Source organism: Pristiophorus japonicus, chromosome 11 (assembly GCF_044704955.1).
Source record: "Pristiophorus japonicus isolate sPriJap1 chromosome 11, sPriJap1.hap1, whole genome shotgun sequence".
NCBI lineage: Eukaryota > Metazoa > Chordata > Chondrichthyes > Pristiophoridae > Pristiophorus > Pristiophorus japonicus.
Genome location: NC_091987.1, coordinates 143,249,245 through 143,275,717, shown reverse-complemented (window position 1 = coordinate 143,275,717; position 26,473 = coordinate 143,249,245). Strand labels below are relative to the sequence as shown.

Sequence of the window (26,473 nt, the reverse complement as noted above, 5' to 3'; positions counted from 1 at the left end):
TGTTTGTGGAGTGAAAAATGATGCGATCAGAAGGAAGTTATTGATGATGGATGACTTGACTTTTGAGATTGCTTGTCAGACAACGAGGCCGATGAGCACGGCCGAACAATATTCCCAAGAATTAAATAATAATTATGGTCGTCAGTCAACCGAGGTAAATCACCTGCAGGTTCAAAGTAAAAGATGGTGGGGGCCAAAAGTTTCAGAAACTGGAAATTGTACCACAACGTCGAAGTCATGCTATAGGTGCCTGGGACAACACATTGCTCAAAGTTGTCCATACGTGAAGGCCGAGTGTTTCTTCTGCAGAAAGACTGGGCATCTTGCGAAGGCATGCCGACTGAAGGTTAAACCAGTTTTTAAAGCTATGAGTCCAGCGTTCGAAGTTATGAGTCGAAATCCAAAGAGACTTCATAGCATAGAAGAACAACAACAGGATGAGGAGATGTTGGAGTTACACGTCATCAGGAGCACGAGGTTAATGGACAGCGATTCGGAAAGCATCAAAATCCACATAGATGTTGCGGGATTCAAGATACCAATGGAAATTGACACAGGTGCCTCCGTGAGTGTAATACCGGAGTCACTGTACCGCATCAAATTATGTGATTTTCAACTGGAGAAATCCAAGGTAGAGCTGCGAGGCTACTCGGGAGAGAAAATTCCTATAGTAGGCTGTATCACCGTACCGGTGAAATATAAAGATCAATTTCAGAACTTGCCTCTAATAGTAGTGAAAGGAGACAAGTCTGCCTTACGAGGAAGAAATTGGTTGAGCTCACTGAAGCTGGATTGGAGTAAGATTTTCTCTGTGGAAGCAAGATTTTCATCAGCGGATAAGGTTATCAAGCATGATCCGAAGGTGTTCTGCGAAACGGGCAGTCCGATCCAAGGCTTCAAGGTGAGTGTCAGGGTACAGAAGGACGCTAGATCAGTTTACTACAAGCCACGTTCCGTACCATATGCACTCAAGGAGAAAGTTGAGCAAGAACTCAAAAAACTAGAGACTGAGAACATTATTTGTAAGATAGATCGATGTAATTGGGCTACACCCATTGTTGTTGTACCTAAGTCCGATGGTAAGATTGTGTGGTGATTATAAGGTAACCGTAAACCAGGTTCTAGAGGGTAATGTCACCAATATATTGCCGAATATAGAAGATTTGTTCACAACACTGACAGATGGTCAGATCTTCTCATAATTGGATCTTACAAATGCCTACGTACAGCTTGAACTAGATGAGGAGTCCAAGTCATGTTTGACTATAAATACTCATCTCGGCCTATATCAATTTAATAGGCTACCGTTTGGAGTGTCTTCCACCTCTGCCATATTCCAAGGGGTGATGAACCAGATTTTGCAAGGTATTGAAGGGGTAGTATGTTATTTGGATGACATACTAATTTCAGCACCAAATATGCAAATTCATAATAACATATTGAATGAAGTCCTCAAATGGCTAGAGAAGCACAAAGTATGAGTGTCTGCTCGTAAGTGTGAGTTATTTAAAAACTCAGTGGAGTACTCAGGGTACAGAGTAGACAAAGATGGGTTACATCCAACCATGCAAAAAATTGGATGCAATTAGAAATGCACCGACTCCCAGGAATGTCACTGAACTTCGTTCATTCTTGGGTCTTTTGAACTATTATGGGAAGTTCCTACCAAATTTGGCTACAGTATTACATCCACTGAATGAACTTTTGAAAAAACAGGTCCAGTGGAATGGGTCAAAAGAATGCAAAACAGCATTTAAGGAGTGTAAAAAGAAATTGGTAGAGAGCACCATGTTAGTTCACTACGACATATCTAAGGAGATTAAGCTAGCATGTGATGCCTCTCCGTATGGAGTTGGGGCAGTAATCTCTCATGTATTAAGTAGTGGGGAGGAGAGACCAATTGCTTTTGCTTCACGCACTCTCAGTGCCAGTGAGAGAAATTGTGCTCAAATTGAAAGAGAAGCTTTGGCATTAATTTTTGGGGTCAAGACGTTTCACAAATACTTGGTCATAAATTTACCACTGTTACGGACCATATGCTCCTAACAGCAATCCTCCAACCAAAGTCCCCAGTTCCAACATTAGCTGCAACCCAAATGCAGATGGGCTGTGATTTTGTCAGCGTATACATATGATATTGAATACAGATGATCAGCTGATCACAGTAATGCTGATGCAATGTCTAGATTGCCTTCCCCATCACAGGTTACACCCAACAGGGAGGAAAATGTTCCTCAGGATGAGCCTCAAATGAGTGTGAAATCAACACCATGTTTGGAAGGTTCTGTTTGAGAGTGAAGGTATCGTCTTCAAAACAGAAAACAAGTGGTAAAGTTAAATTTGTAAATATGTATAAAAATGAAAGTTATTTATGGTGTTTGTTATGATGGCTTTTCGATTAAGGAGGGAGAAGTGTAATGTCTTGTAATGCTTGTAGCGCCACACTGTGGATGTGGACGTATTGTGTACTGCAACTGTATAGTTAATCATGAAACAGAACAGGCTTTCGGAGAGTTCCGACAGAGCAGCCTGCCATGTTAGGAAGCTGTGTGCGCTTGTGCTCTGTGAAGATATCACACAGCCCATTCAACTAAATCGAGATTGGTTGCGAGAAAGTTCAACATCTTCTACAAACAGTTCCATCCCGGAAAGCTCTCTGACCAATTGACACAGATAAAACAGGTTTGTAAAAGCTTCTGGCTTTGTCCATCTGTCTCTGCCGACTGCTCTATCTCACTGAAACCAGAAATATTAGAAAATACCCAGGAAGGTTACTGGGATACTGGATGAGAAAAAAATAAAGAGGAAGTACTAGAAAGGCTGTAGAAATTAAAGTGGAAAAGTCACATGGACCGGATGGGATGCATCCTCGGTTGCTGAGCGAAGTAAGGGTAGAAACTGCGAGGTGCTGACCACAATCTTCCCATCCTCCTTAGATACAGAGGTGGTGCCAAGGGACTGGAGGATTTCAAATGTTACACCGTTGGTCACAAAAGAGGAGAAGGATAAACCTGGCAATTACAGGCCAGTCAGTTTAACGTCGGTGGTGGAGAAGCTTTTAGAAAATTAACAGCAACTTGGACAAGTGTGGACCTATAAAGGAGAGCCAGCATGGATTTGTTAAGGGCAAATCGTGTTTGACTAACTTGACTGAGTTTTTTGATGAAGTAACAGAGTGTGAAGGAGGGCAGTGCAGTTGATGTTGTGTATATGGATTTCCAAAAGGCGTTTGATAAAGTACCACATATTAGACGTGTTAGCAAAACTGAAGCCCATGGGATAAAAGGGATAGTAGCAGCATGGCTAAGGGATAGAAAACAGAGCGTTGTGGTGAATGGAGGTTTTTCAGCCTGGAGGGAGGTATACAGTGGTGTTCCCCAAGGTTCAATACTAGGACCACTGCTGTTGTTGATATACATTAATGACTTGAACTTTGGGGTACAGGGTACAATTAAAAAATTTGCAGATGACACGAAATTTGAAAGTGTAGTAAACAGTGAAGAAGATAGTGATAGACTTCAAGAGGACATAGACAGGCTGGTGGAATGGGCAGACACATGGCAGATGAAATTCAATGTAGAAAAATGTGAAGTGATATATTTTGGTAGGAGGATTGAGGAGAGACAATACAAGCTAAATGGTACAATTTTAAAGGGGGTGCAAGAACAGAGATCTGGGGGTGTTTGTGCACAATCTTTGAAGGTGGCAGGGCAGATTAACTGATCAATAAAGCATATGGGATCCTGGGCTTTATAAATAGAGGAAGAAAGTACAAAAGCGAAGAAGTTATGCTAAAGGTAAATGTAAAACACTAGTTCATACCCAGCTGGAGTACTGTGTCCAATCCTGGGCACCACATTTTAGGAAGGATGTGAAGCTTTGGAGAGGGTATAGAAGAAATGTACAAGAATAGTTCCAGGGATGTGGGATTATAGTTAAATGGATATATTGGAGAAGGTGGGGTTGTTCTCCTTGGAGCAGAGAAGGCCAAGAGGAGAGATGATAGAGGTGTTTAAAATTATGAAGGGCTTAGAGTAAATGAAGAGAAACTGTTTCCAATGGGTGAAGGGTCGATAGCCCTTTCAATGGTGAGCCAGACAGTGAGATGCTGTCTTTGCAAAGCTAATGGCAGAGCAGTGTAACCCGGACCGCAACTTTCCGATTTCCACGTTTAATCGCGTATCTGCCCTCGCCTGAATTTGTTGTTGCATTCGCGCATAGATACTGGCGAGCGGCATTAGTCTCTCTGTTACTCTGACAGCGATTCTAGGGCTAAAAGCTCCACATGTACAGCTTGGGAGCCAATGCATGAAGCAAACAATCAGTGAGTATAATTCCAGACTATTTATTGAGCGATATATACATTTGGTAAACTGACCATGAGGTTATTTATTGGGAAGATAGAGTTATTAGGAGACACACTGGGGAGTAAACAGAGCAGGTTAGTGGAGGTTTTGTTTGGAACATTGACCCCGATATTTAGGGAGAGGCAGGGAGGGAGCCAGCTGCGTGATGTGAGGGGGTCGGAGGGAAACACGGGAATGCAGAGGTCCTGCTGAATTTAACAGCAGGACATGATTATCATTCTTTACACCATTTCCCACAGGGCAGCCGTCCATATTGACATGGTGGGAGGTCACAGCTGGGGGACATTGCGGGTTGGTGGTGAAGGGAGGTGGTGTTTATCGGACTGGCAGTCGGGAGTGAGGGGGAACTGGGAGAGATCGCGGGTTTGGAGCAGTAGGGCAATATTAATCAGCCAGGAACCATACCAGATGCCAAGCAAGCTCCTAGTGTTCGGAACCAGGAAGAATAAATCAAGTACCAAGGTCACCCATGCACTGGGAGGTTGTTGGGCAAAGTACCATAGCTGGATAGGTGGGGAACGGTAACATAGTGGTTATGTTTCAGGCCTAGTAATCCAAAGGCATGGAATAATGATCCAGAGACGTCAGTTCAAATCCCACCATGGCAGCTGGGGAATTTAAATTCAGTTATGGTGACCATGAAACGACTGGATTGTCATAAAAGCCCATCTGGTTCACTAATGCCCTTTAGGGAAGGATATCTGCTGTCCTTACCTGGTCTGCCCCATACAGGACTCCAAATGTGCTGCCCTCTGAAATGGCCGAACAAGCCACTCGATTGTACCAAACCCCTGCAGAAAACATTAATTGGACACGACACCCAGCCCAGTCGACCCTGCAAAGTCCTCCTCACTAACACCTGGGGACTTGTGCCGAAATTAGGAGAGCTGTCCCACAGACTAGTCAAGCCACAGCCTGACATAATCGTATCTTCCAGACACCTCCATCACCATCCCTGGTTATGTCCTGCCCCACCGGAAGGATAGGCCCAACAGAGGTGGGGGCACAGTGCTATACAGTCAGGAGGGAGAGGCCCTGGGAGTTCTCAACATTGACTCCAGACTCCACGAGGTCTCATGAAGGAAACCTCCTGCTGATTACAACCTTCCGCCCTCCCTCAGCTGATGAATCAATACTCCTCCATGTTGAACACCAGTTGGAAGAAGCAATGAGGGAGGGTAGCAAGGGCACAGATTGTACTCTGGGTGGGGACTTCAATGTCCATCACCGAGAGACTCAGTAACACCACGACGGACCGAGGAGGCCCAGTCCTGAAGGATATAGCTGCCAGACTGGTCCTGGGCAGGTGCTGAGAGAACCAACACAAGGGAAAAAACAACTTGACCTCGCCCTCACCAATCTATCTGTCACAGACACACCTCTATTGGTAGCAGTGACCACCGTACATTCCTTGTGGGGACGAAGTCCTGTCTTCACACTGAGGACTGCCGTGACTGCAGGCCGGAACAGAAACAGAGTGCCGGGCTGCATGGTCGCGGCCCTGACCCCATGGTCGCTGCACAACGCCCCGACTAGTAAGGGGGCCGGGGGAGGGCGGGTACAAAAGGAAAGATGGTGACATGCGGTGAGCGCACCTCCCCTTTGACTTTCACCCCGCGGTGATGTATGGACCGGTTCGCGAGGCCTGCAGCAGCCTCATGGGGCTCTGGCCCATTTCCACCGCGTGTCGGAAAGGGGCCACCGCACACGGCGATGATACAATTCCGCAGGAGCCCGTAGCGCCACCAACACTCACCCAGGGTGACAACACTTTCGTGCCCCATTAGTGCCCCCCGGAGGCACACAACAGGGGAATTTCGGCCCGTTGGACTTAAAGAAAAATATAAAAAGGTTCAAATACTTGACATTAGAACCAAAGCAAAGTTTAAACTGAAAAAATTTGAATAAAATGACACAACTGATCGGGTGGGAGAGAAAATGGGACAATGAAAAGTGGGTAATTTAAATGTTTTAGTTTGGTTTCTATGGTGTGTATAATGGTAATAAAATTGCTCCTGAAATTAGAGAATCTTGTGCAGATCCGAACACAGTCGAAGAGTTAAATGGACACTTGATTATATATTAACTACTATCATTTGATTTTGAAACATTCTAATGTTTTATGAAATGACTGTGGCTGTACTTTAGAACATTTTCTCCCAAAACTGTGATCAGGGGTCAAATGGGGCAAAGACCAAGATAAAAAGTTTCCTCTTGATTCTCTCAGCAGACTACAAGGGTCCTGTGTCAAATATGTTCAGCCAATCGCAACCCAGTTCCACTGGGCACAACACAAACTGCCGATAATTCAGCACTTGGTCGAAATAAACTTCATGATCAAAATGACTTACAAGTTCGAATGCGAGCTATTGAGAATGGTGCATGCATCTAGACGTTGTGTGCTTGTTGCTGTGGATGAATTCTATAAAAGCGCTGGTACACTTAGTCACAAGGGTCCCAATAGCAAGGCACAACATTGCAGCATCAACACAGACTGCAAATTCTGATGGCTTCAAGCAGTGATTGACAGAAAGTAATGAGTTGAACACGAGCAGTAAGATATATAACGCCGATCTAGCCGAATGCACTCTTGAAGCAAGTGGTACTGATAGAAGTGGAAGAAGACGAATTTACCAACCTCAGCTTGCTTTCGCCATATATCAATGTTCTTGCGTTGAGCTTTTGAGAAATGGTCCCAAGCCTTTTGCTTCGAAGCAGCCTTGAAAACTGCCACAATCTGCTCAACTTTGGTAAACAAGGAAGTCAAACAAAACAACCAGTTTATGTGTTGATCAAAAATGAGAAACAAAGCAGAGACACACAGGGGCTAGCATTGTGCTGCTTCTAAACATTATTAAAGGCACAATGTCACCCTGAGGCAAGAAAATGCCAATGTTAGCAATTGAGTAGCACTCTGAGTACCAGAGATTATCAGTGACGTGGTGCCATTAATCCTGCCAACTAATGTCTCTGTCGTACTTACAGTATGCCAACTGAAGATGGGCTCTCCTCCTGCCTCAATGTCTCCACCACATTTCCAGTGCAACAGTATTTACCCCTCTGTGTACTTGTAGATTTTTTCCAGAATTATGTGTGAATGGAATCAGATCGTTTATCTTTAGGATTATCTTGTACAGCTGTTTAAGTCCCCAATGGTTGAGTTTAGAAATGTATTCTCAGATGGAAGGGGGTGTGAGAGGTATGAAGACAAGCCTTTACAGCTGCCACATGCTGCAATATGGGAGGGAGACAATCAAGATCTTTCACTGCAGCCCTCATAAAACTTGGCAAATTCCACCCCCAACTGCTGGCTGCTGGAGGGGCTGTGGCCAGAAAGCCACTCTCTGTGCACATCTCCATTCTAGGTGGCAGTCTGGGAGGCTGGAAAGGCCTCGGCTGACCTTGCAGTCCCTGCAGCCCCAGCCACAGGATCTTAGATGTCTGCCTCATGGAGAGCGGACCGCTGCCTCCCTCCTCAGGCACAATTCTTACTGTTAGCCACAAGAAGGTACATGTCCCTCGCTCTGTCAGTCCACAGACAGCTCTCTCCCTACAACCAATGCTGTACGTGTGCCATATCGTCCCCGGTGAGAGCTGGGGAAGGATCAGGCAACGTAGAGCCCCTTTTCCTGGAGGCCCACAAGATGCATGGCCATTCCCCAAAACATGCACAAACCACCTCGTAGAGGACTGAGAAATGAATGGGCATCAAAGCCCTGCCCCAAACCGGGTCCTGATTAGAATCCAAATTGACCTTGACCACCAGTCAGTATGGGCAGGACATCTATCCCCTGGCCCAGATAATCGTGGGTTAGAACCAAACTACATGTCTTGGCCCTTAAACACATGGTCATCCTAACCTAGGTACAACCACATGCTGGCAAAACTCAGGTGATAATGTATCCAATGTAAACTGCAAACCACCTCACACAACGTGAAGAGGCATGTATTCTGAAAATGAAATTAGCAGTTTAATAAGTAAAAGAATTTCATTTAATTAATTGAATTAGTCTTGAAAATTAATTTTAAGTTCATCTGTAGATAGTTACATCGAGTTACGGGCCCAAGTTTCCACATGATTTGCGCCTAATTTTTTAGGAGCAACTGGTGGAGAACGGACTATCTTAGAAATCGCAATTCTCCACATTTTTTTTTCTGCAGTTCTAGTCAGGTAGAACAGTTCTACTTTGGAACAGAATTTTTTCTTCAAAAGGGAGCGTGTCCGGCCACTGACGCCTGATTTCAAAGTTTCCACAGTGAAAACGTACTCCAAACTAAAGTAGAATGGAGCAAGTGAAGATTTTTGTAGAACTGAAAAAACCTGTTCTACACATTAAAAAATCAGGTGCAGGTTACAAATTAGGCGTCCAGAACGAGGTGGGGGGGAGGGGGGGGGCGGGAAGGGAAGTAATTAAATTCTACAATCAATCCTTATTTATACTTCTACAAATATTATACAAATAAATCCAACCTGAATAAACATTTATAAGCAAAGAAAAGATTAAATAAACCATCTTCCTACCTGTGTGAAAGTGCTTCAGCCATCGTTCGTTCCCGCGGGAGGAAACCGCCGTTTGTTGCCGTGGAGGGGAGGGGAGGGGGAGGAGACAGCGGTTTGTTGCTGCCGTGGAGGGGAGGAAGGGGAAGGAGACAGCGGTTTGTTGCTGCCGTGGAGGGGAGGAAGGGGAAGGAGACAGCGGTTTGTTGCCGTGGAGGGGAGGGAGGGGGAGGAAACCGCCGTTTGTTGCCGTGGAGGGTGGGGAGGGGAAGGAGACAGTGAGAAGGGTAGTCTCAGTGCTGATGTGCTGATGGCAATGTGCTTTTATTAAAAAATTTTCAAAAATTAAACAGCTACAAAAAACTACAAAAATGACCAAGTGCCAATGTTTCCTTCACACTGCGTGTGCGCGAACGCTCCAACGCACACGCGCAGCGTTGCCGGCAGGAAAAAAACTAATTTAAATAGTACCCGCCCCCTCCCACTTACAAAATCGGCGCGAGTGTAGACTCTGCCCCCCTGGACGCCGCGCCAAACAGACAAGGAACTGCAAAGCGCTCGAGAATAGCGCGTTTTTTTTCTGGCACCGTTTTAGGCACGAAAAACGGGCGCCCAGCTCGGAGGGGCGCCCGTTTTTTATCCTGTGGAAACTTGGGCCCATTGATTCTACAACAGAGAAACAGGCCGTTCAGTCCAGTGTTTGTACTCCACACGAAGCTCCTCCCACCCCTCTTTACCTCACCCCATCAGTATAACCTTCTATTCCTTTCTCTCTCATGGACTTATCTAGCTTCCCCTTAAATGTATCTGTGCTATTCACCTCAGCTACTCCTTGTGGTAGTAAGTTCCACATTCTCACCACTCTCTGGTGGAGAAGTTTCTCCTGAATTCCCCATTGGATTTATTAGTGACGATCTTATATTGATGGCCCCAGTTCTGGGCCCAGCTGCTACCTTGCTAACTACCTGCGACTGGATAGATTTACTTGTGGAGGCAGTTTCCTTCACTACACGAGAGCTCAGCCATTACCGAGATGCAATGTTTGGTTAACACTTCTTGTATTTAGATTAAGCTCCTAATGAAGAGAATGTGATTAGTTAGAATGAAAACAAGAAACAATTCCCCCTGGAGACGTCATCAGAATTCCCTTCAGATAAATTGAAAGACTTTTACATTTACGATCAAAATGATGTCAGAATACCGCTGGCCATTAATCTCCAATTCCTTTTCAGAGTATTCCAAACAAATTCCAGTCAACTAAAGTCATTTGCTTGTTTCGTGTCATTTTTAACCTTTGAGTTTTGAATGTAGTTATTGTCCATTAGAATCTGTCTGATGGGGAAAGACAGGAAAAGGACCTCAGCAATAAATGGAGCCGGCCCTTCGAGCAGCTGCTCCTTCAGCCTATTTATCTTCTCGCTGTGATCTTCCTCACCAGCATCACGTCAGTGTCTATTTAAAACAATTCATTTGTGTGATTTCAAAATCTTCTGTTGTAACCATTTCCATTACACTGATACCGAGATGGGGATTGGGTGTGGGGCGGCGGATGGTGGAGGGGGGTGAGCAGGGGACGGTGTGGAGGGGGGGGGGTGGCGGAGTGGAGGGGCATTTTCTCACTTCAGGCTGTCGGTGAGGTTTGCGAATTGTGCGCAGTGCCGGAATTTCAAATAAGTGCATCTGACGTTAGCAAGCATCCTGCTGATGTCTGTTCTAATTACACAGGTTTTGCTCCTTACCCTGGGGGAAAGTATAGCTATTAAACTCCCTTACTACATTATGTACCCTTCAATTCATCATGGAATGAAACATGCTGTCATATATGATGCTGGTGAGCCTATTTGGACTCTAATATAAAAGCCCCTCACTGGAGATCAGTGAAACAATAGCTGTACCTGTGCGAATTGTATAGTCACAGTCCATCATTCTTACAAAATGCCTTCTGATTCAAGAGATGGTGAAAGATTTCCTACCTGAAAATCTAGTCCGTGAGATGGGCCCATGCTCTGGAACTCGCAGTATGAGTACTTACCCTGGTCCTGTAACAGAACTGAGAATGCCAACATACAAATGTCACTTACATCCAGTGAGGATCCCCGACAAAGCGTTTGTGAATTGTTCCTTGGCGTCTTCCATTTCTTGCTCATGTGCTGCCTTTTCCCCCATCAGTCTCCGGCTGTGGCTGTTGACGGACTGAATGATGGAGTAAAAATTGTTGGCTGAGCGCCGCGTCACTTCTCCGCGTTCAAACCAGGCCAGCAGCACCGAGATGGCTTCCGAGAACTTGTTCTCATCTGCAAGGGACCAAATACACAGGAGCTTCAAACAGCAACCGTTCTTGATCTGACTCATGCACTTCTGGAAACAAAGGCGTGTGGAGAACTCAGCTCATTCACTGCGACAAAAGGAGCATGGTGATTTTTGTAAACACTATCCACTGTTTAACAGTTTAAATTGTGTAAAATACTCAACGTTTTCAACAACAATCAGTGAATTCTCCGCTAATCCACCAGTGGCCATTGTTCTGCTCCCCATAGGTCACTTGGACCAATCACAAACATCGACAGCATCGCTGCATATGTAACTGGAACAGACGAATCACCGCCACCATTTGGCAAACACAAAGATATGGAAACGCATGGAAGAAGTAACTGCCATTCAGCCTGTAAAGCCACTCTATTGTGAACTCTGTCCCACAACATTCATAGCCTAAAGAAAGGTTTCCCATGGTTTCTCCATGTCCCTGAAAGGAATAAAACTCCAGGTTAAAGGTCTCACCTTAAATGCTGGATGATTGGCTCTGCTTGCCCAAGGTCCCCTTGGTTCAGTCACCAGCTTGTTCCACACAACATTCAATTATCTCTCTCTCTCTTTATCTTCATAACGGTTCATTTGGTTTATAAAATATATTTTCACCCAGATGTTCACTGAAATAGCAATAATTGTTTTTACTGGGAGTTTATTCCACAACCCAATAGACTTAACTATTCTAATGCACTCCTGGCCGGCCTCTCACATTCTACACTCCGTTAGCTTGAGGTCATCAAAAACTCAGCTGCCCATGTCCTAATTCGCACCAAGTCCCGTTCATCTATCACTCCTATGTTCGCTGACCTACATTGACTTCAGGTTAAGCAATGCCTCGATTTTAAAATTCTCATCCTTGTTTTCAGATCCCCCTATGGACTCGCCCCTCGCTATCTCTGTAATCTCCTCCAGCCCCACAACTGCCCCACCCCCCCACCCCCGATATCTGCGCTCCTCTAATTCTGGCCTCTTGAGCATCCCTGATTTTAACTGCTCCACCATTGGTGGCCCCCCTTCAGCTGTTAAGGCCCTAATCATTGGAATTCCTTCCCGAACCTCTTCGCCTCTCTATCTGGAACTCTCTTCCCCAAACAACAATTGATGCTAGACCAATTGTTAATTTTAAATTGGAGATTGATAGATATTTGTTAACCAAAGATATTCAGGGATATGGAACAAAGGTGGGTATATGGAGTTAGATCGCAGATCAGCCATGATCTCATTGAATGGCGGAACAGGCTCAAGGGGTTGAATGGGCTACTCCTGTTCCTATGTTCTTCCCTCTCTCTCCTCCTTTAAGATGCTCCTTAAAACCTATCTCATTCACCAAGCTTTTGGTCATCTACCCTAATTTCTCCATATGTGGCTCGGTGTTAAATTTTGTTTGATAATGTCCCTGTGAAGCGTCTTGGGACGTTTTACTATGTCAAAGGTGCTACATAAATCCAAGTTGCTGTTGTTATACCCACAGCTCTTGCGAAAAGAGGAAGCTAATCACAAGCCCTTCCTGTGGATGGTTAGTTTCATACTCATGTCCCCCTAGTTCTGCATTCACAGTTCACCTGTGCTACATTCTGACCTCCAGAGAATCTCGCTGATATCAAACCCTTAGCAACGTATGCTGGAGTCATCAGAAAATGTTATAATAAACAAAAATTAGCCTGTCCCATGTAATTTCTGAATAATGTGAGCAAGAGACCTCTGCAGAACTCCACGCTTCAATGTCTTGCCCCGAACACAAACACATTCCATTTATTTGACCTTTTATCTGCTACCCTATAAATGCCATGCTAATTAGCATAACCTAGGCAGGGTGAAGGGTTTAGGCACAAAACCCATTCCCACCCCTTTCTGGTGCCACTGATAAATTACAATCGGGGAGGGGCTGGGGGTTGGGGAGCCCATGGCCCTCATCGTCATGGAGATGGGATGCCCAGCTCCCCAGAGCTCTTGCCAGTCTCAGCTATTGTATGGCCAGTAGCAGCTACGCCTGCATGAAGAGGCCATACTTACCAATCAAGGGCCATAAGTGGACCCACAGTGCCACATCCAAATGGCAAATTGATCAGAAATCTGGAGTGTGGCAATATGTTATAGGGGGCACTTGCAAGTTGAAATGGGACTGTTGGACTACTTAGGTTACACATTCACGCACCCCTCCCCCACCCCCCCCTCCCCCGCCCGCCATGAAGCGACAGAAGCTGGCTCCTTGGGGTGAGTATTGAGATAGGTGTCTGCTCTTACCATTCAAGTGACCCCGGGATTTCGGATGGGGTCAATGCCAGGGCAAACGAATCAGTAGAACTACAACCCCACCTCCCCGCACCCTGCAATTCCTCAGCAAGATGGGGTTTTCAGAATAAAATCTTTATTCTTAAGTCAATTTTAACTCAATTAATAATAGTCAATATTTCCACATACCTTCATCAATCTTATAAACCTTGTACGTGAAACTGTCTCAAATTCTCGAAGAGTTCCAGTGGACTGGTGTTGCTCGCTGGTCTTTTGATCAACATTGACACAGACTCCACCCTGTTTATTGCTGTAACATTTTCCTCACAATCAATATTAGGCTGCACGGGCAATAAACCCCATTTTCATGCTAAATTCTTAAAAATATATATTGGGCAATATTTGCTATCCTCCAGTCCTCGGGTACAGTTTTTATGTTTATGCAGTTGCTGAAATTAAACTGATCCTCTCTTATTTCATGTGAGGTGTCCAGACCTGGGCATACAAACTGCTCAGGACATCCTGTGCTTCAGAGAATCCTGCAAACACAGAATAGTTCTGCTGCATGTCCACCTGTTGAGTCTGTTTCTTTGCCAGGTCTTCCTCAGCATGAACAATCTCAGCACCAACACCACCCACCATGGCAAGGATTCAGGCAAAGATTCTTTGTGCCGAATTTTGGCCGAATTTCCTCAGGGCTTCTCTGGCTCTGCCACCATGCTTGTGCCAGTAGAGAAAACAGCGGCAGAGCAGGGGAAAGCCCCGAGGAAATCCACCACACCATGTTTAACTCCACAAATGCCAAAACAATTCATTCACGATGGGTAACGGGTACAAGTTTAAAGTAGTCAAAAACTGCCTCCAAATGATAAGCTTGATCGGATGATAGTGGGGGTATGAAATGAATTGGCAGAAATCTGATCAAAAACTCAACGTTCCACCCAAAACTAAATTTGGTTGAGTCCCAAAATTCCCTCAAACTGGCAGAAGATTATCTCCAAGCACCGTCTGACTGGCTGGAATTTTCCAGACTGCAGGTTTATGTACAATCTGAGATGGCCAGGTTTGGATCTTGACACTTCATTAAATCATTGTGTACAGTCCCAGTGTTCGTGGTCATTTCCCAATCAGCAGTGTCACTGCTTCATTAAACCATTGTGTACAGTCCCAGTGTTCATGGTCATATCCCAATCAGCAGGATCACTGCTTCATTAAACCATTGTGTACAATCCCAGTGTTCGTGGTCATATCCCAATCAGCAGGATCACTGCTTCATTAAACCATTGTGTACAGTCCCAGTGTTCGTGGTCATATCCCAATCAGCAGTGTCACTGCTTCATTAAACCATTGTGTACAATTATGCTCATGGTGATGTGATGAGAGGCATAGCAGGATGGTGTTGTGTGTGGCTTTGTACTAAGGTTTCTTGATCTGCTGAGATCATTGAAAGGTTTGCGGCACTGCAGCCAGCTCCTCCTGACGACATCCCTACTTGTACCCGCCTCTGTAATGTGCAGCCAGGCTGTGTGGTCTCCTGGGGAAGCCTCTGCCATCCATAGGAAGGGAAGAGGACCACCCTGCGCACTGTGACTCCCTCCATAAGCATGTGGAGGGAGTGATGGGAGAGCCTGGGTGCAGCTATGAACCTCTGTGCAGTGTTTGTCAATGTTTGCAGCACCTCAATGCTGTAAAACACTGACAGCATAAATGTCAAAATAAAGTTAGCCATGGTCCCTTTTAGGAAACTGGCTGATGATGTGTCATCAAATGACATCACCAGACCCACTTCCTATAATTGGCCGGGAAAGACGCTGGGGGCGCTTAACAAGCCCAATCACAGCATATTCATTCTACACAACGGCCTGGAGCCAGCAGTGAGGCTGGGACCCACCACCGCCACGGACCCACCGAGCTTCGTATAATCCAACCCTATGATTCTAGGAAGAGCAGCGAATCACCATTGTTCACGTGGGGACCAACAATATAGGGAAGGATAGGCCTGACATCCTGAAATGGAAGTATGGGAGATTCTGAAACAGGACTTCAACAGGATAATCTCCGGATTACATGCTAGACTAGGGAAGGATAGGAAGATTTTGGGGCTCAACACATAAATCAAGAGATGGTGTCAGGAACAAAGTTTCCATTTTCTGGGGCATTGGCACCAGGTCTGGAGGGGGTGGGAGCTATTGCACAGGGTGGGCTCCACCTGAACAGGGAGGAAGCTCATGGACTGGCCACACAGAGAACTAGTGAAGTGAACAGTCAGGAAGGAAAGGGGAGCAGGGGAAATAAAACCAAAAAGAGAGAGAGAGAGCAACTGGAGAAGGCAGACAGAGAGAAGGTAAATGTGCAAATAGGAAAGGATAACAAACAGGAAAAATAAAGGGAGCAGAACAGGAAAATCAAATTGACCGGTTACAAACAGGGAAAATACTGAGATGAAGAAAAGAACGGGCCGAAACTGCCCTCTGTCCCAAATGGGGTGCACGTATCAATTTTGAAGGGTTCCGTCCATCCCAATGCAAGGGGCGAGCAATCCGGAGAAATTCAGGTCTTGGTAGATTTTTTTGGAGTGGGGCGGAAGTGGTCTCATCATCGGGATGGAAGTGGGGGTGGGTCATATTGGCCGACAATAGTGGGGCGGAAGTGGGGGTGGGTTGGAATGGCCGACGTTCCAAGTCATCAGCGCCGTGCGTCATCGCACTGGCGCATCACAACATCTCTCCCCTTCAGTTAAAGGGGAGGGCTGCTGCAAACTCTGCAGCCCCTTTAGTGGCAAACACTGGGCCACCAGGGAGGGTTTCGGCCGGGCCAGCGGCCTGGCACCCAAGAGGGAGAACCCTTCAGTACCTGATGATGTCAGAACAGCTGTTGGGAACAAGCCCAGAATGGGTTGTCCGTAATCAGGATATCCACTGGCCCAATCCATTTTCATTGCATGAAGGGGCTCCCATTGGAGATCTCTCTGGATTTGGAAATGGATTCCTCCCCCCGTCCAGATTTAATGATTTCCACATCCAAAAAAAGGTAAGCATTTCAGGTCTCATGTTTTTAGTCTCTGCAACAGAGCAAACCTTACATTGACTATTGGACTTGCTTTTCAATCACCTCTCATTCACTTTAACCTTTGTGGGTTACCAGACCGGATTTGCTACATTACAGCAGTGACGACCACTTCAAATGTACTTCATTGGCTGTAAAGCGCTTTGGGACATCCTGAGGTCTTGAAAGGTGCGATATAAATCCAAGTCTTTCTTTCTTTTCTCCTTTTGACTATCCACATATTTCTGTTCTGAGTCATTGCCAAGAACCATTACCATTGTATGGACCAGGCTAATTGCAATCTCTATTCTTGATTCACTCTCGAGCATAGTGAAAATTGATTTGATATTACTATGAGAGAGAAATTTAATTGTACTATTTATGTCCTAGTCTTTATTATTAAATTATCCACAGTAATCTCTATTTTGTATCTCTCTCAGACAAGTGTCTCAATGTTCCCATTGTAAACCGTTTTATTGTGATGTCCGTATCATTTCATTAAATGGGCACAGATTGTAGAATTAAATATATAGTTATAGCAAAACACTGCCAGTGGAAACCAGGAGCCGTTGATGGAAAAGCTCCCTGGACCAGCAGGAAAATCACCGACCGTAGATGGGTCTGGAGAAAATCAAACAAGATGGGCACAAAGCAGGCAGACCACCGGGGAAATCAGACACGACAGACACATAGGCCCAACTTGACCACCAGGGAATTTGAAGTGCATCAGTGCATTGTCCCGTTCCATTAGCAGAGAAACCAGACACCGCAGTTCTGTAGATCTACTACACCGCCAAGCAGCTCGCACTCTCCATTCACATCTCCACTTGGAGCACCAGGGAAATAAACACCACACTAATATACTTACAGTACACCCACTGCAAGGATAGATACTACAGACACTCAACAACTCGGCAACAGGAGACCGATGGATGAAACATTTGCTCTCCTTTAGTGTTTGGCAACAAAAGTCACAACAAAGTTTCCAGTTTTTCCAGACAATAATAACAACATGACACAATCCATGCCAATAGAATATGAACAAAACAACAAATTCTCCCACTGAGTATACATGGCATCTTTTCAGTTGGGAGAAATGCACTGGGGAATGGGGAGCCATTGGAGGTCGGCAAGTACGGGGGTAATCATCGCCTCCTGTAACTTCTCTTCCACCAGCTCAGTGTCCCCAATACCATAGTGTGTTTGAAAGTTGTGTCTGAAGGAGGTATAAATAGCAACAGCAGAACCATTACCAGCACCCGTTGTCCAAAGAAATGGCTACAACCTTCTGGACTCAACATTGAGTTCAACAATTTCAGATCATAACCACCGCTCACATTCTTTTTGGACAGCAGTTGATGATTCTGCTATCCCCATTTACACCTCTTCTCGACCCATTTTTCATTTCTTTACTTGCCCCATCACCATCCCTTTTGCCTTGCCTTGCACCATCATCTCTTTTGTCATTGAATCTCTCCTGCCTTCCACCCTATCACACACCTTCCTCTGAGTTCTTTCCTCCCGCCCACCTTTCCCTGCCCCTACACTTGCTTAAAACCTGTCACATCTCTAACATTTTCCAGTTCTGACGAAGTGTCATTGACCTGAAACATTAACTCTGTTTCTCTCTCCACAGATGATGCCCGACCTGCTGAGCGTTTCCTGCATTTTCTGTTTTTATTTCAGTTTTCCAGCTATATGTTGCTTTTTGTTTGAGTATTGAAAGGGGATGCACATTAGGAAAACTCCAAAGTGATACAAAAGCTCAATTGAAATAAGATTTAATGGTAAAATAAATATAAGTCAATGAAGTTCTTCAACTTTTTAACTCTCCATGTCTGGTGTTTACACTTGATCAGACGGTGAGCCTTGGGATTGCCGACAGAGTAACCGGAACTGTAATCGATGCAGTGTTGGCTGATGGAATAACAATGAAGCAGTTCTTTATTACTTTAGGATTCGCTTATTTGCACTACAGAATGCTCTGATTGGCTGTCCATGATCACATGACCTGATTGCTGATTGGTCCCCTTGGAGGATAAGATACACCCAGCAGTTTCTCTGGAATGTGTAATTAGAACCGCCCTGCAGAAGTTCTCAGTGACTTTGCAAATTGTAATTCGAGCCATTCTGACTGCCGACTCCGGGCATGAGAGAGCACCCTCATCCCAGCCCAAGTTCCCGCCCCATCCCAGCTCCCCACCCGCCCCCCCCACACTCACTCCCCCCATGCCGCCGCACCATAGGTGGAGCATTGTGTGTGGGTCACAGATTGTTAACAGGTTTCTTGGGTATGAAGTGAATACTGACACACGTACTGAGCTTTCTGAGAAATCGGCTATGCGTGTAAAGGGGATGGGTTTGGAAGAACGTGGTCAGTCTTCCCTGAGTTCCCTCTCTACCCTCCGATCGCCTCTCTCTCTCCCCCAAGTCTCTCTCTCTCTCTCTCTCTCTCACTCCACCCCCCCTAAGTCTATCACTCCCCACCTATCCCCTCTCCCACATTCCCTCTCTCCCCTCAGTCTCTCTCTCTCCACCCCCAGTCTCTCTCTCTCTCTCCCCCAGTCTCTCTCCTCTTCTGTCTCTCTCCCCCCTCCCCAGTCTCGCTCTCTCTCTACTTCCCCCCAGTCTCTCTCTCTCTCCAGCCTCTGATGTTTTCACTTCCACAGAAGGCCACAAAACTATTTGTGTGGATAATCACAGCGATATTCTAGGCAAAAGTCCTGAAGGTGGCACAGTTACAGCTCAAGATACATACCCGACTTCCGGTGTCGGGTTCGAGGAGTTTGCGCATGTGCGGGAGGACGGGTGGAGTCCAGGGCCCGGTAGTGCGCATGCGCAGAAGGACGGGGGCGGGTCCAGGGGCCGGTGGTGCGTATGTGCGGGAGGACGGGGCGGAGTCCATGGCGCGCAGGCGCAGAAGGACACTCAGAAAACGAGTGCAAATAATCACTCTGGTTAGTTTAGCTCTGCAGATTCCTTACATTCAGTCACCAGTCATGGGGTAATTTCTGCTCCCATTTTCCCACTCGTTCACCGTAGCTTCAATTAACGAGCTGGGGAAACCTGGGGAAACGGTATAAATGCCGCCTATGCCATTGTTGAGCGGTTTCTCCAGCTCTCCGCTGAAGTTCCGGCTGTTGAGCGGAAGAATCCCGGCAGGAGTTCACCCCAAGGGATTTAAAGCTGCTGTCAGTATCTTGCCCCGAGCATCACTCAATATAAATGCTGCCACTCCTCAGTGATCTGAGGAACCGCTATTGAACAAACACAGACGGTGTTATTTGTTCAGTTATGTGTACGACAGGCGGTTATTCTCCAGTGTGGGTGACAGTCAAATCCTGGATATCCCAGTTCTCAGGGACACACAGAGATGCAGCTGTTTGACTGCGAGAGTCAGTTTGAAACTTAGAGAATCCAGGAATCATACAAATTTACAGCACAGAAAGAGGCCGTTCGGCCCATCGTGTCTGTGCTGGCCGACAAAGAGCTATCCAGCCGAATCCCACTTTCCAGCACTAGGTCCGTAGCCCTGTAGGTTGTGGCACTTCAAGTGCACATCGAAGTATTTTCTAAATGTGGTGAGGGTTTCTGCCTCTACCACCCATTCAGGCAGTGAGTTCCAGACCCACACCACCCTCTGGGTGAAAAAAAATTCTCCTCAAATCCCCTGTTAACCTCTTACCAACTACTTTAGATCTATGACCCCTGGTTATTGACTCCTCTGCTAAGGGGAATAAGCCCTTCCAATCCACTCTATACAGGTCCCTCATAATTTTATACACGTCAATAAGGTCTTCCCTCAGCCCCCTCTGTTCCAGAGAAAACAAACCCAGCCTATCCAATCTTTCCTCATAGCTAAAATTCTCCAGTACTGGCAACATCCTCGTAAATCTCCTCTCTAGTGCAATCACATCTTTCCTGTAATATGGTGACCAGATCTGCATGCAGTACTCTAGCTGTGGCCTAACTAATGTTTTATACAGTTCAAGCATAACCTCCCTGCTCTTGTATTCTATGCCTCAGCTAATAAAGGCAAGTATCTCGTATGCCTTCTCAACCACCTTATCTACCTGGCCTGCTATCTTCAGGGTTCTGTGGACATGCAGTCCAAGGCCCCTCTGTTCCTCTACACTTCTCATTGTCCTACCATTTAATATGTATTCCCTTGCCTTGTTAGCCCTCCCCAAATGCAGTACCTCACACTTCTCCGGATTAAATTCCATTTGATAAAGAGATATAGTTCAAACCAGCATAGCTTCCACCATGACAAGAAATAAGAGCGAAGAAGTACTGCATACAAGAACATTAGTCATAAAAGAATAGCTTAGCATTCGGGCTGCGACAGTTTAGGAACATAGGAATTGCTTGATGCAAAAAGACCACGGTCCATGTAGTTCACCTTCACCATCCTGGTAGTCACATGACACAATGGTAATGGAGTTATTAGCCAATCCCAGCAATCAATCCCTGCCAATTGATTGCACTAGAGAGGAGATTTACGAGGATGTTGCCAGGACTGGAGAATTTTAGATTGGGGGAAAAATTAGATAAGCTGGGGTTATTTTCTTTAGAACAGAGGTGACTGAGAGGAGACTAAATTGAGGTATATAAAATTATGATGGGCCGAGATAGAGTGAACAACAGAGCCAGAAATGAGGCAAGGAAAATCCCATCGGTGGAGAGCTTTGGGAACCAGAGGTCCAAATTACCTGTTCCTCCCAAGCACGCTCGACTTACCACACGTCGTGTCTCAATGATTCAATACCAACGGCTTCCACCATCGCCCTAGGGAGCCTGTTCCATAGATTTACCACTCGCTCTCTGAAATAATGGGGGAATGTAACTGTTTGAGCCGGTTGCGTGCGGGTAAGCAGGAAGTCCAGGTTTTCCCGCACACTGCGGAGTTTTATCTCCACGGCCTGTGTCTGACGTCACGGACAGGTTCCCCGCCCAGAGGTCAGCCTGATGGACAAGCTCGGCTTCCAGTCGGGGGGGAATGTTGCAGAAGGGGCAACAGGACAAGGAGGGGTATGATCACAGGTTCCGGGTTGGGGAGGGCTGACCCCCAATCCCAAGGTGAGGGGGGTTGGTGGGGTGTGATCCCAGGCACCGGGGGGGGCGGAGGTGGGGGAGAGCTGTTCCCCGGGCCGTGGGGCGGAGGCTGATCCCAGGCTCCAGGGAGGGGGCGGTGAGGGGCTGATCCCCGGCTCCAGAGGGGGGAGTCTGATCCCCGATCACAAGGGCTGGGGGGGGGATGTGGGGGTGTTCCAATGGTGGGGGAGCTTGGGATCTGGGAGGCCAGGAGGGAGCACACTCCGGGAGGGAGCACGCCCCAGTGGGGGGGGAGCACTCCAGGGGGCGGGCACTCTCCGGGGGTGGAGCACTCTCCGGGGGAGGGGGCACTCTCCCGGGGGGGGGGGGTGAGGGTCGCAGAGGGGAGCACTCTCTGGGAGGGGTGCGGGGGGAGGGGACACTCTCCCGGGGGGGGGGGCACTCTCCATGGGGGGGCATTCTCTCGTGGGGGGGAAGCACTCTCCGGGGGCGTGTCCGGGGGGGAGGGTCCGGGGGGGAGAGCACTCTCTGGGGGGGGAGGGTCCAGGGGAGAGGGCTCTAGGGGAAGCACTATCCGGGGGAGGGAGCATTCTAGGGTGGGAGGGTCCGGGGGAGCACTCTCTGTGGGATAGGGGGAGCAGTATCCGGGTAGGAGCACTCTGGGCGGGAGCACTCCAGGCGGGAACACTCTCCAGGAGGGAGCACTCTCCAGGCGGGAGCGCTCTTGCTCCTCCCGGCCCACACAGAGTGCTCCCCGAGGCTGTTCTCACCTTGCTGCAGCTGCCGTGTTTCCGGAGCCCTGGGAAACCCGGCCGGCCACAGTTAAAGCTGCAAACACAGGTTAAAGCCGAGGCTTCCGCCTCACTAAGGTTGGCTGCCCGCCCCTTGTCTCATCGGAGTAAAAGCCGGAAATCGGCGGGTTAGAGCCGGTTTTCCGACAATCTTTGGCCATTTAATCCCCGGCAGCACCCACTCCCACCCGTTCCCCCAAATTAAAATTCCCCCCAATGTTTCCGCAGATTAATTTTGAATTCACCCTTTGAAGCGCAGTCCTCTGGTTCTACTGTTCTGGACAAGATGAAACAGCTCTTCACGATTTACATTCTCTCGTCCGTTTTAAACCTAAAAACAGCATTATCACCTCTCAGCCTTCTTTTATCCAGTAAGAACTTGCCTAATTTACATAATGGCTTCACACAATACCCACCTCCCCCCCTCAACCATTGCGGTTGCTCTCTCTGTGTCCTTTCAGTCGCTGCAATATCTTGTGTACTGTGGCGACCACAGTGGTACCCAGTGTTCCCGTGTGGGCACACCAGTGGTTTATACGTGGCAGCATTACCTCACTGTTTCACATTTACCGCAACTACCTCAAGTTTATCTGCTTGCACTTGAGGGACTAGATAGAGGATAAAGAATAAATTCACTTAATAATTTAAATCAACAAGTGAAGCCAGGTGCCATGGGTCCCTGCTGCTAACTGAAGATGGGAGGAGTGTCGTACGGAGCCAGAGGAGAATTTCAGTCAGTCGTGTAATTAAGGGAAAGGTTGTTCTATTTGTTATCCTGGGCATGTTAGTGAAGATAGTCTTGAAAGATTAGGGAGCTGGAACTCACCTGTGAGAATGATCGAAGATACAGGAACCAAAGAATCCAGAGGAGAAAGGGGAAAAAAATACCTCCAAATTTAACAGTTGTCTTAAATTCTTCTCAATCTTACATAAGAACATAAGAAATAGGAGCAGGAGTAGGCCACCTGGCCCCTCGAGCCTGCTCCACCATTCAATAAGATCATGGCTGATCGTGGACTCCGCTCCACTTCCCTGCACACTCCCCATAACCCTTTATTCCCTTATCACTCAAAAATCAGTCTATTAAATATATTCAATGACCCAGCCTCCACTGCTCTCTGGGGCAGAGAATTCCATAGATTTACAACCCTCAGAGAAGAAATTCCTTCTCATCTCAGCTTTAAATGGTCGGCCCCTTATTCTGAGACTATGTCCCCAAGTTTTAGTTTCCCCTATGAGTGGAAATATCCTCTCTGCATCCACCTTCTCGAGCCGCCTCATTATCTTATATGTTTCAATAAGATTACCTCTCATTCTTCTGAACTCCAATGAGTATAGGCCCAACCTACTCAACCTATCTTCATAAGTCAACCTAGTGAACCTTCTCTGAACAACCTCCAATGCAAGTATATCCTTCCTTAAATATGGAGACCAAATATACGCAGTATTCTAGGTGTGGCCTCACCAATACCCTGTACAGTTGAGGCAGGACTTCCCTGCTTTTATACTCTATCCCCCTTGCAATAAAGGCCAACATTCCATTTGTCTTCCTGATTACTTGCTGTACCTGCATACTAACCTTTTGTGTTTCAGGTACAAGGACCCCCAGGTCGCTCTGCACTACAGCACTTTGCAATTTTTCTCCATTTAAATTATAATTTGCTTTTCTATTTTTTCTGCCAAAGTGGATAACCTCACATTTTCCCACATTATACTCCATCTGCTAAATGTTTATCCACTCTTGGTGTATGTTATCATCATGAAAAATTAATTTGATTTTTGGGATTGAAGCCAATAATTAAGAACTCAGAATTTTTTTTCAATAATATGAGATATGTTCTCGAGACAATGGCTAAATCCAGTTTCTTTATCCCTTTACTGATTTTGCGATGAATGCAGTCGAACCAGCAATCTCTCTCAGTACCTTCCTGTACGTGGAATAAACAAGTACGACTGTCACACAAACAGGAAAGTGGATCTGACACACTTCACTAACAGGGAACTCATTTACTTCCTTGTTTTGTCCACTTGGAACACTGAACAGATGGATTGGGTTTCTAAAGGTTCAATGCAGTTAATCTACAAACTATTACTAAACTAAAATTGAAATGTTGCTGATGCAATCGGAGTGCTCTTCTGATTTGGGGGTTAAGGCACATTGTTGGAGCAGAGTAGAGCGAGCTTCACTCTGTAATTTGCTGCACTGTATCTGGCCCTGTGGTGCTCAGTGTTGACATTTAACAAGATCAGCCATGATCTTATTGAATGGTGGATCAGGCTCAAGGGGCCAAATGACCTACTCCTGCTTCTATTTCTTATGTTCTTATGTATGTTGTTATTGGGTGGCAACAGTTAAGCAGTGCATCGATCCCCAGGCTGGAATTACTCAGATTTACCTCACCTCAGCTTATGCATTTTATCAGATCACTATATATAGATCACATGGCTCCGGTTGGGTTGGAGTGTAGATGTTTTCAGTATAAGGGGTGTCGCAGTTGTGTGAGGCGGATTGGTTGGGCTGGGTGCTCTTTACCTTTCCGTCATTGTTCATAGGTTTATATGTAACCTTTAGGGCTGTTGACCGAGGGCCGTGCGGCTCTTTGTCGGCCGGAGTGGACACGATGGGCCGAAATGGCCTCCTTCTGCGCTGTAAAAAAAAATTTCTATGTATGTGCGGAACTATGTGTGTGTGTATGCATGGAGCTGTGTGTGTGTGTGTGTGTGCGAATGTGTCCAGGCGAATGTGTGTGTGTCTGTACGTGTGGGGAGCAGTGTGTGTGCGTCTGTGTGTATTTGTATGTGTGGGGCACTGTGTGTGCAGGTGTGGGTTTGTGCATATGTGTGTGTGTGTGTGGTTCTGTGTGTGTGTGCAGATGTGTGCGTGTGTGTGTATGTATGTGTGTTTGGGGGGGGGGGACTGAGCAGGTGAGCATGTTTATGTGTTCAGCTGAATGAAAAATGTCCTATTTATCTTTTGAAATTGGAGCACATTAACATCTGACAGACTTTCCGCATGGCCAAAAACAATTTCCGAAACGTTAGATGTTTGAGGAGAAGTCCTGTGAATCTAGTGTGTCTGTCTACTGTCTGTGTTACATTACATATTCACATTGTTTAGGAGAAATGTTTTTTAAGCCGTTCCCTCAGCTGTACAATGATGACTGCCTGCTCCACTTGTCTGCTGCTAAACATACTGACGGAAGATGAAGTTAGAATTGAATGTACGCAGACCATGAACAGCACAGTTTAACACTGTTTGAATGTAATATACTGAGGGGTACCTTTGAGTTTCTCAGTCATTAGGTTGGCTTCATGCTCGGAATAGTGCACAATGGGTGCAGGAGAGGGTGGCCTCAGATGTTCATCCTCCATCATACGCCGGTGACGTTCCTCTCGCGCAAACATCCGCTGCATACACTCCCACTCGTAGAAATCATCTCTGGCCCGAGCAAAGTCCACGTGCAGGCGGCCTGTGTCCTTCTTGTCTGTGCTGGATCCCAGCCTCATGCGATAGCCTGAATGTGAACAGCAATCCTTAGAAACTACACTAAAGCAGTGGGTGTTAGTTCTTGGGGTTTAACAGCAGAGTGGGCAATGGCACCTGCGGCAGTACAATCCCTAGCGCTGGCCGCTCGAGTTCCTGCATTACAACAGTGACTACACTTCAAAGGTCTTTCATTGGCTGGGAAGCCCCTTTGGGATGTCCTTAGGTGGTGAAAAGTGCCATTTAAATGCAAGTTCTTTCTTTTCTTGCTTAAAGCAATGTGTGCTTTATTGTGAATCTTGTGCCTTATTGTGTGTCTGAGTTCTTGCACGGGTTATTTTTCTCGGACTCCCTCCAGAGGCTCCTTGAGCCCAGTTGGCGTCGCTTCCGTCCAGATCATGTGGATGACCGATGGGACGGTCAGCTGAGCGGAGTTGTCACCGTCCCAAGAGACGAGATGGTGGTAGTGCCCAACTCACACCAAGTCACAAACCATGGAAGGGAGCAGGAACGGTGCTGTGTGAGGAAATAATTCAACTCCTCTTATTACATATAGTCCAAAATATTGTAGAAGCTCAATATACCCGTTCCATTGCCGATTGAGGAATATCGATCTTTTAATGACTTAATCGCTTGATCAAATTCCACTGACCAGTCAACCCTTTCAACAAAGCTGACTCTGTAAATTCTTTCA

At 46.5% G+C, this 26,473-nt stretch overlaps 1 protein-coding gene across 2 annotated transcripts in view; it reads right to left on the bottom strand.

Annotated features, from left to right (window-relative positions):
• LOC139276312 (ecto-NOX disulfide-thiol exchanger 1-like) overlaps positions 1-26,473 on the bottom strand; it is a 246,631-nt gene that overhangs the window by 187,347 nt on the left and 32,811 nt on the right. For both annotated transcript variants that reach the window (XM_070894111.1, XM_070894112.1), the window contains exons 4-6: positions 25,577-25,810; positions 10,947-11,159; positions 7,006-7,112 (exon numbers count right to left, since the gene is read on the bottom strand). In XM_070894111.1, coding sequence (XP_070750212.1) covers positions 7,006-7,112; positions 10,947-11,159; positions 25,577-25,810 — 554 coding nt within the window. The remainder of the gene's footprint in view (positions 1-7,005; positions 7,113-10,946; positions 11,160-25,576; positions 25,811-26,473) is intronic.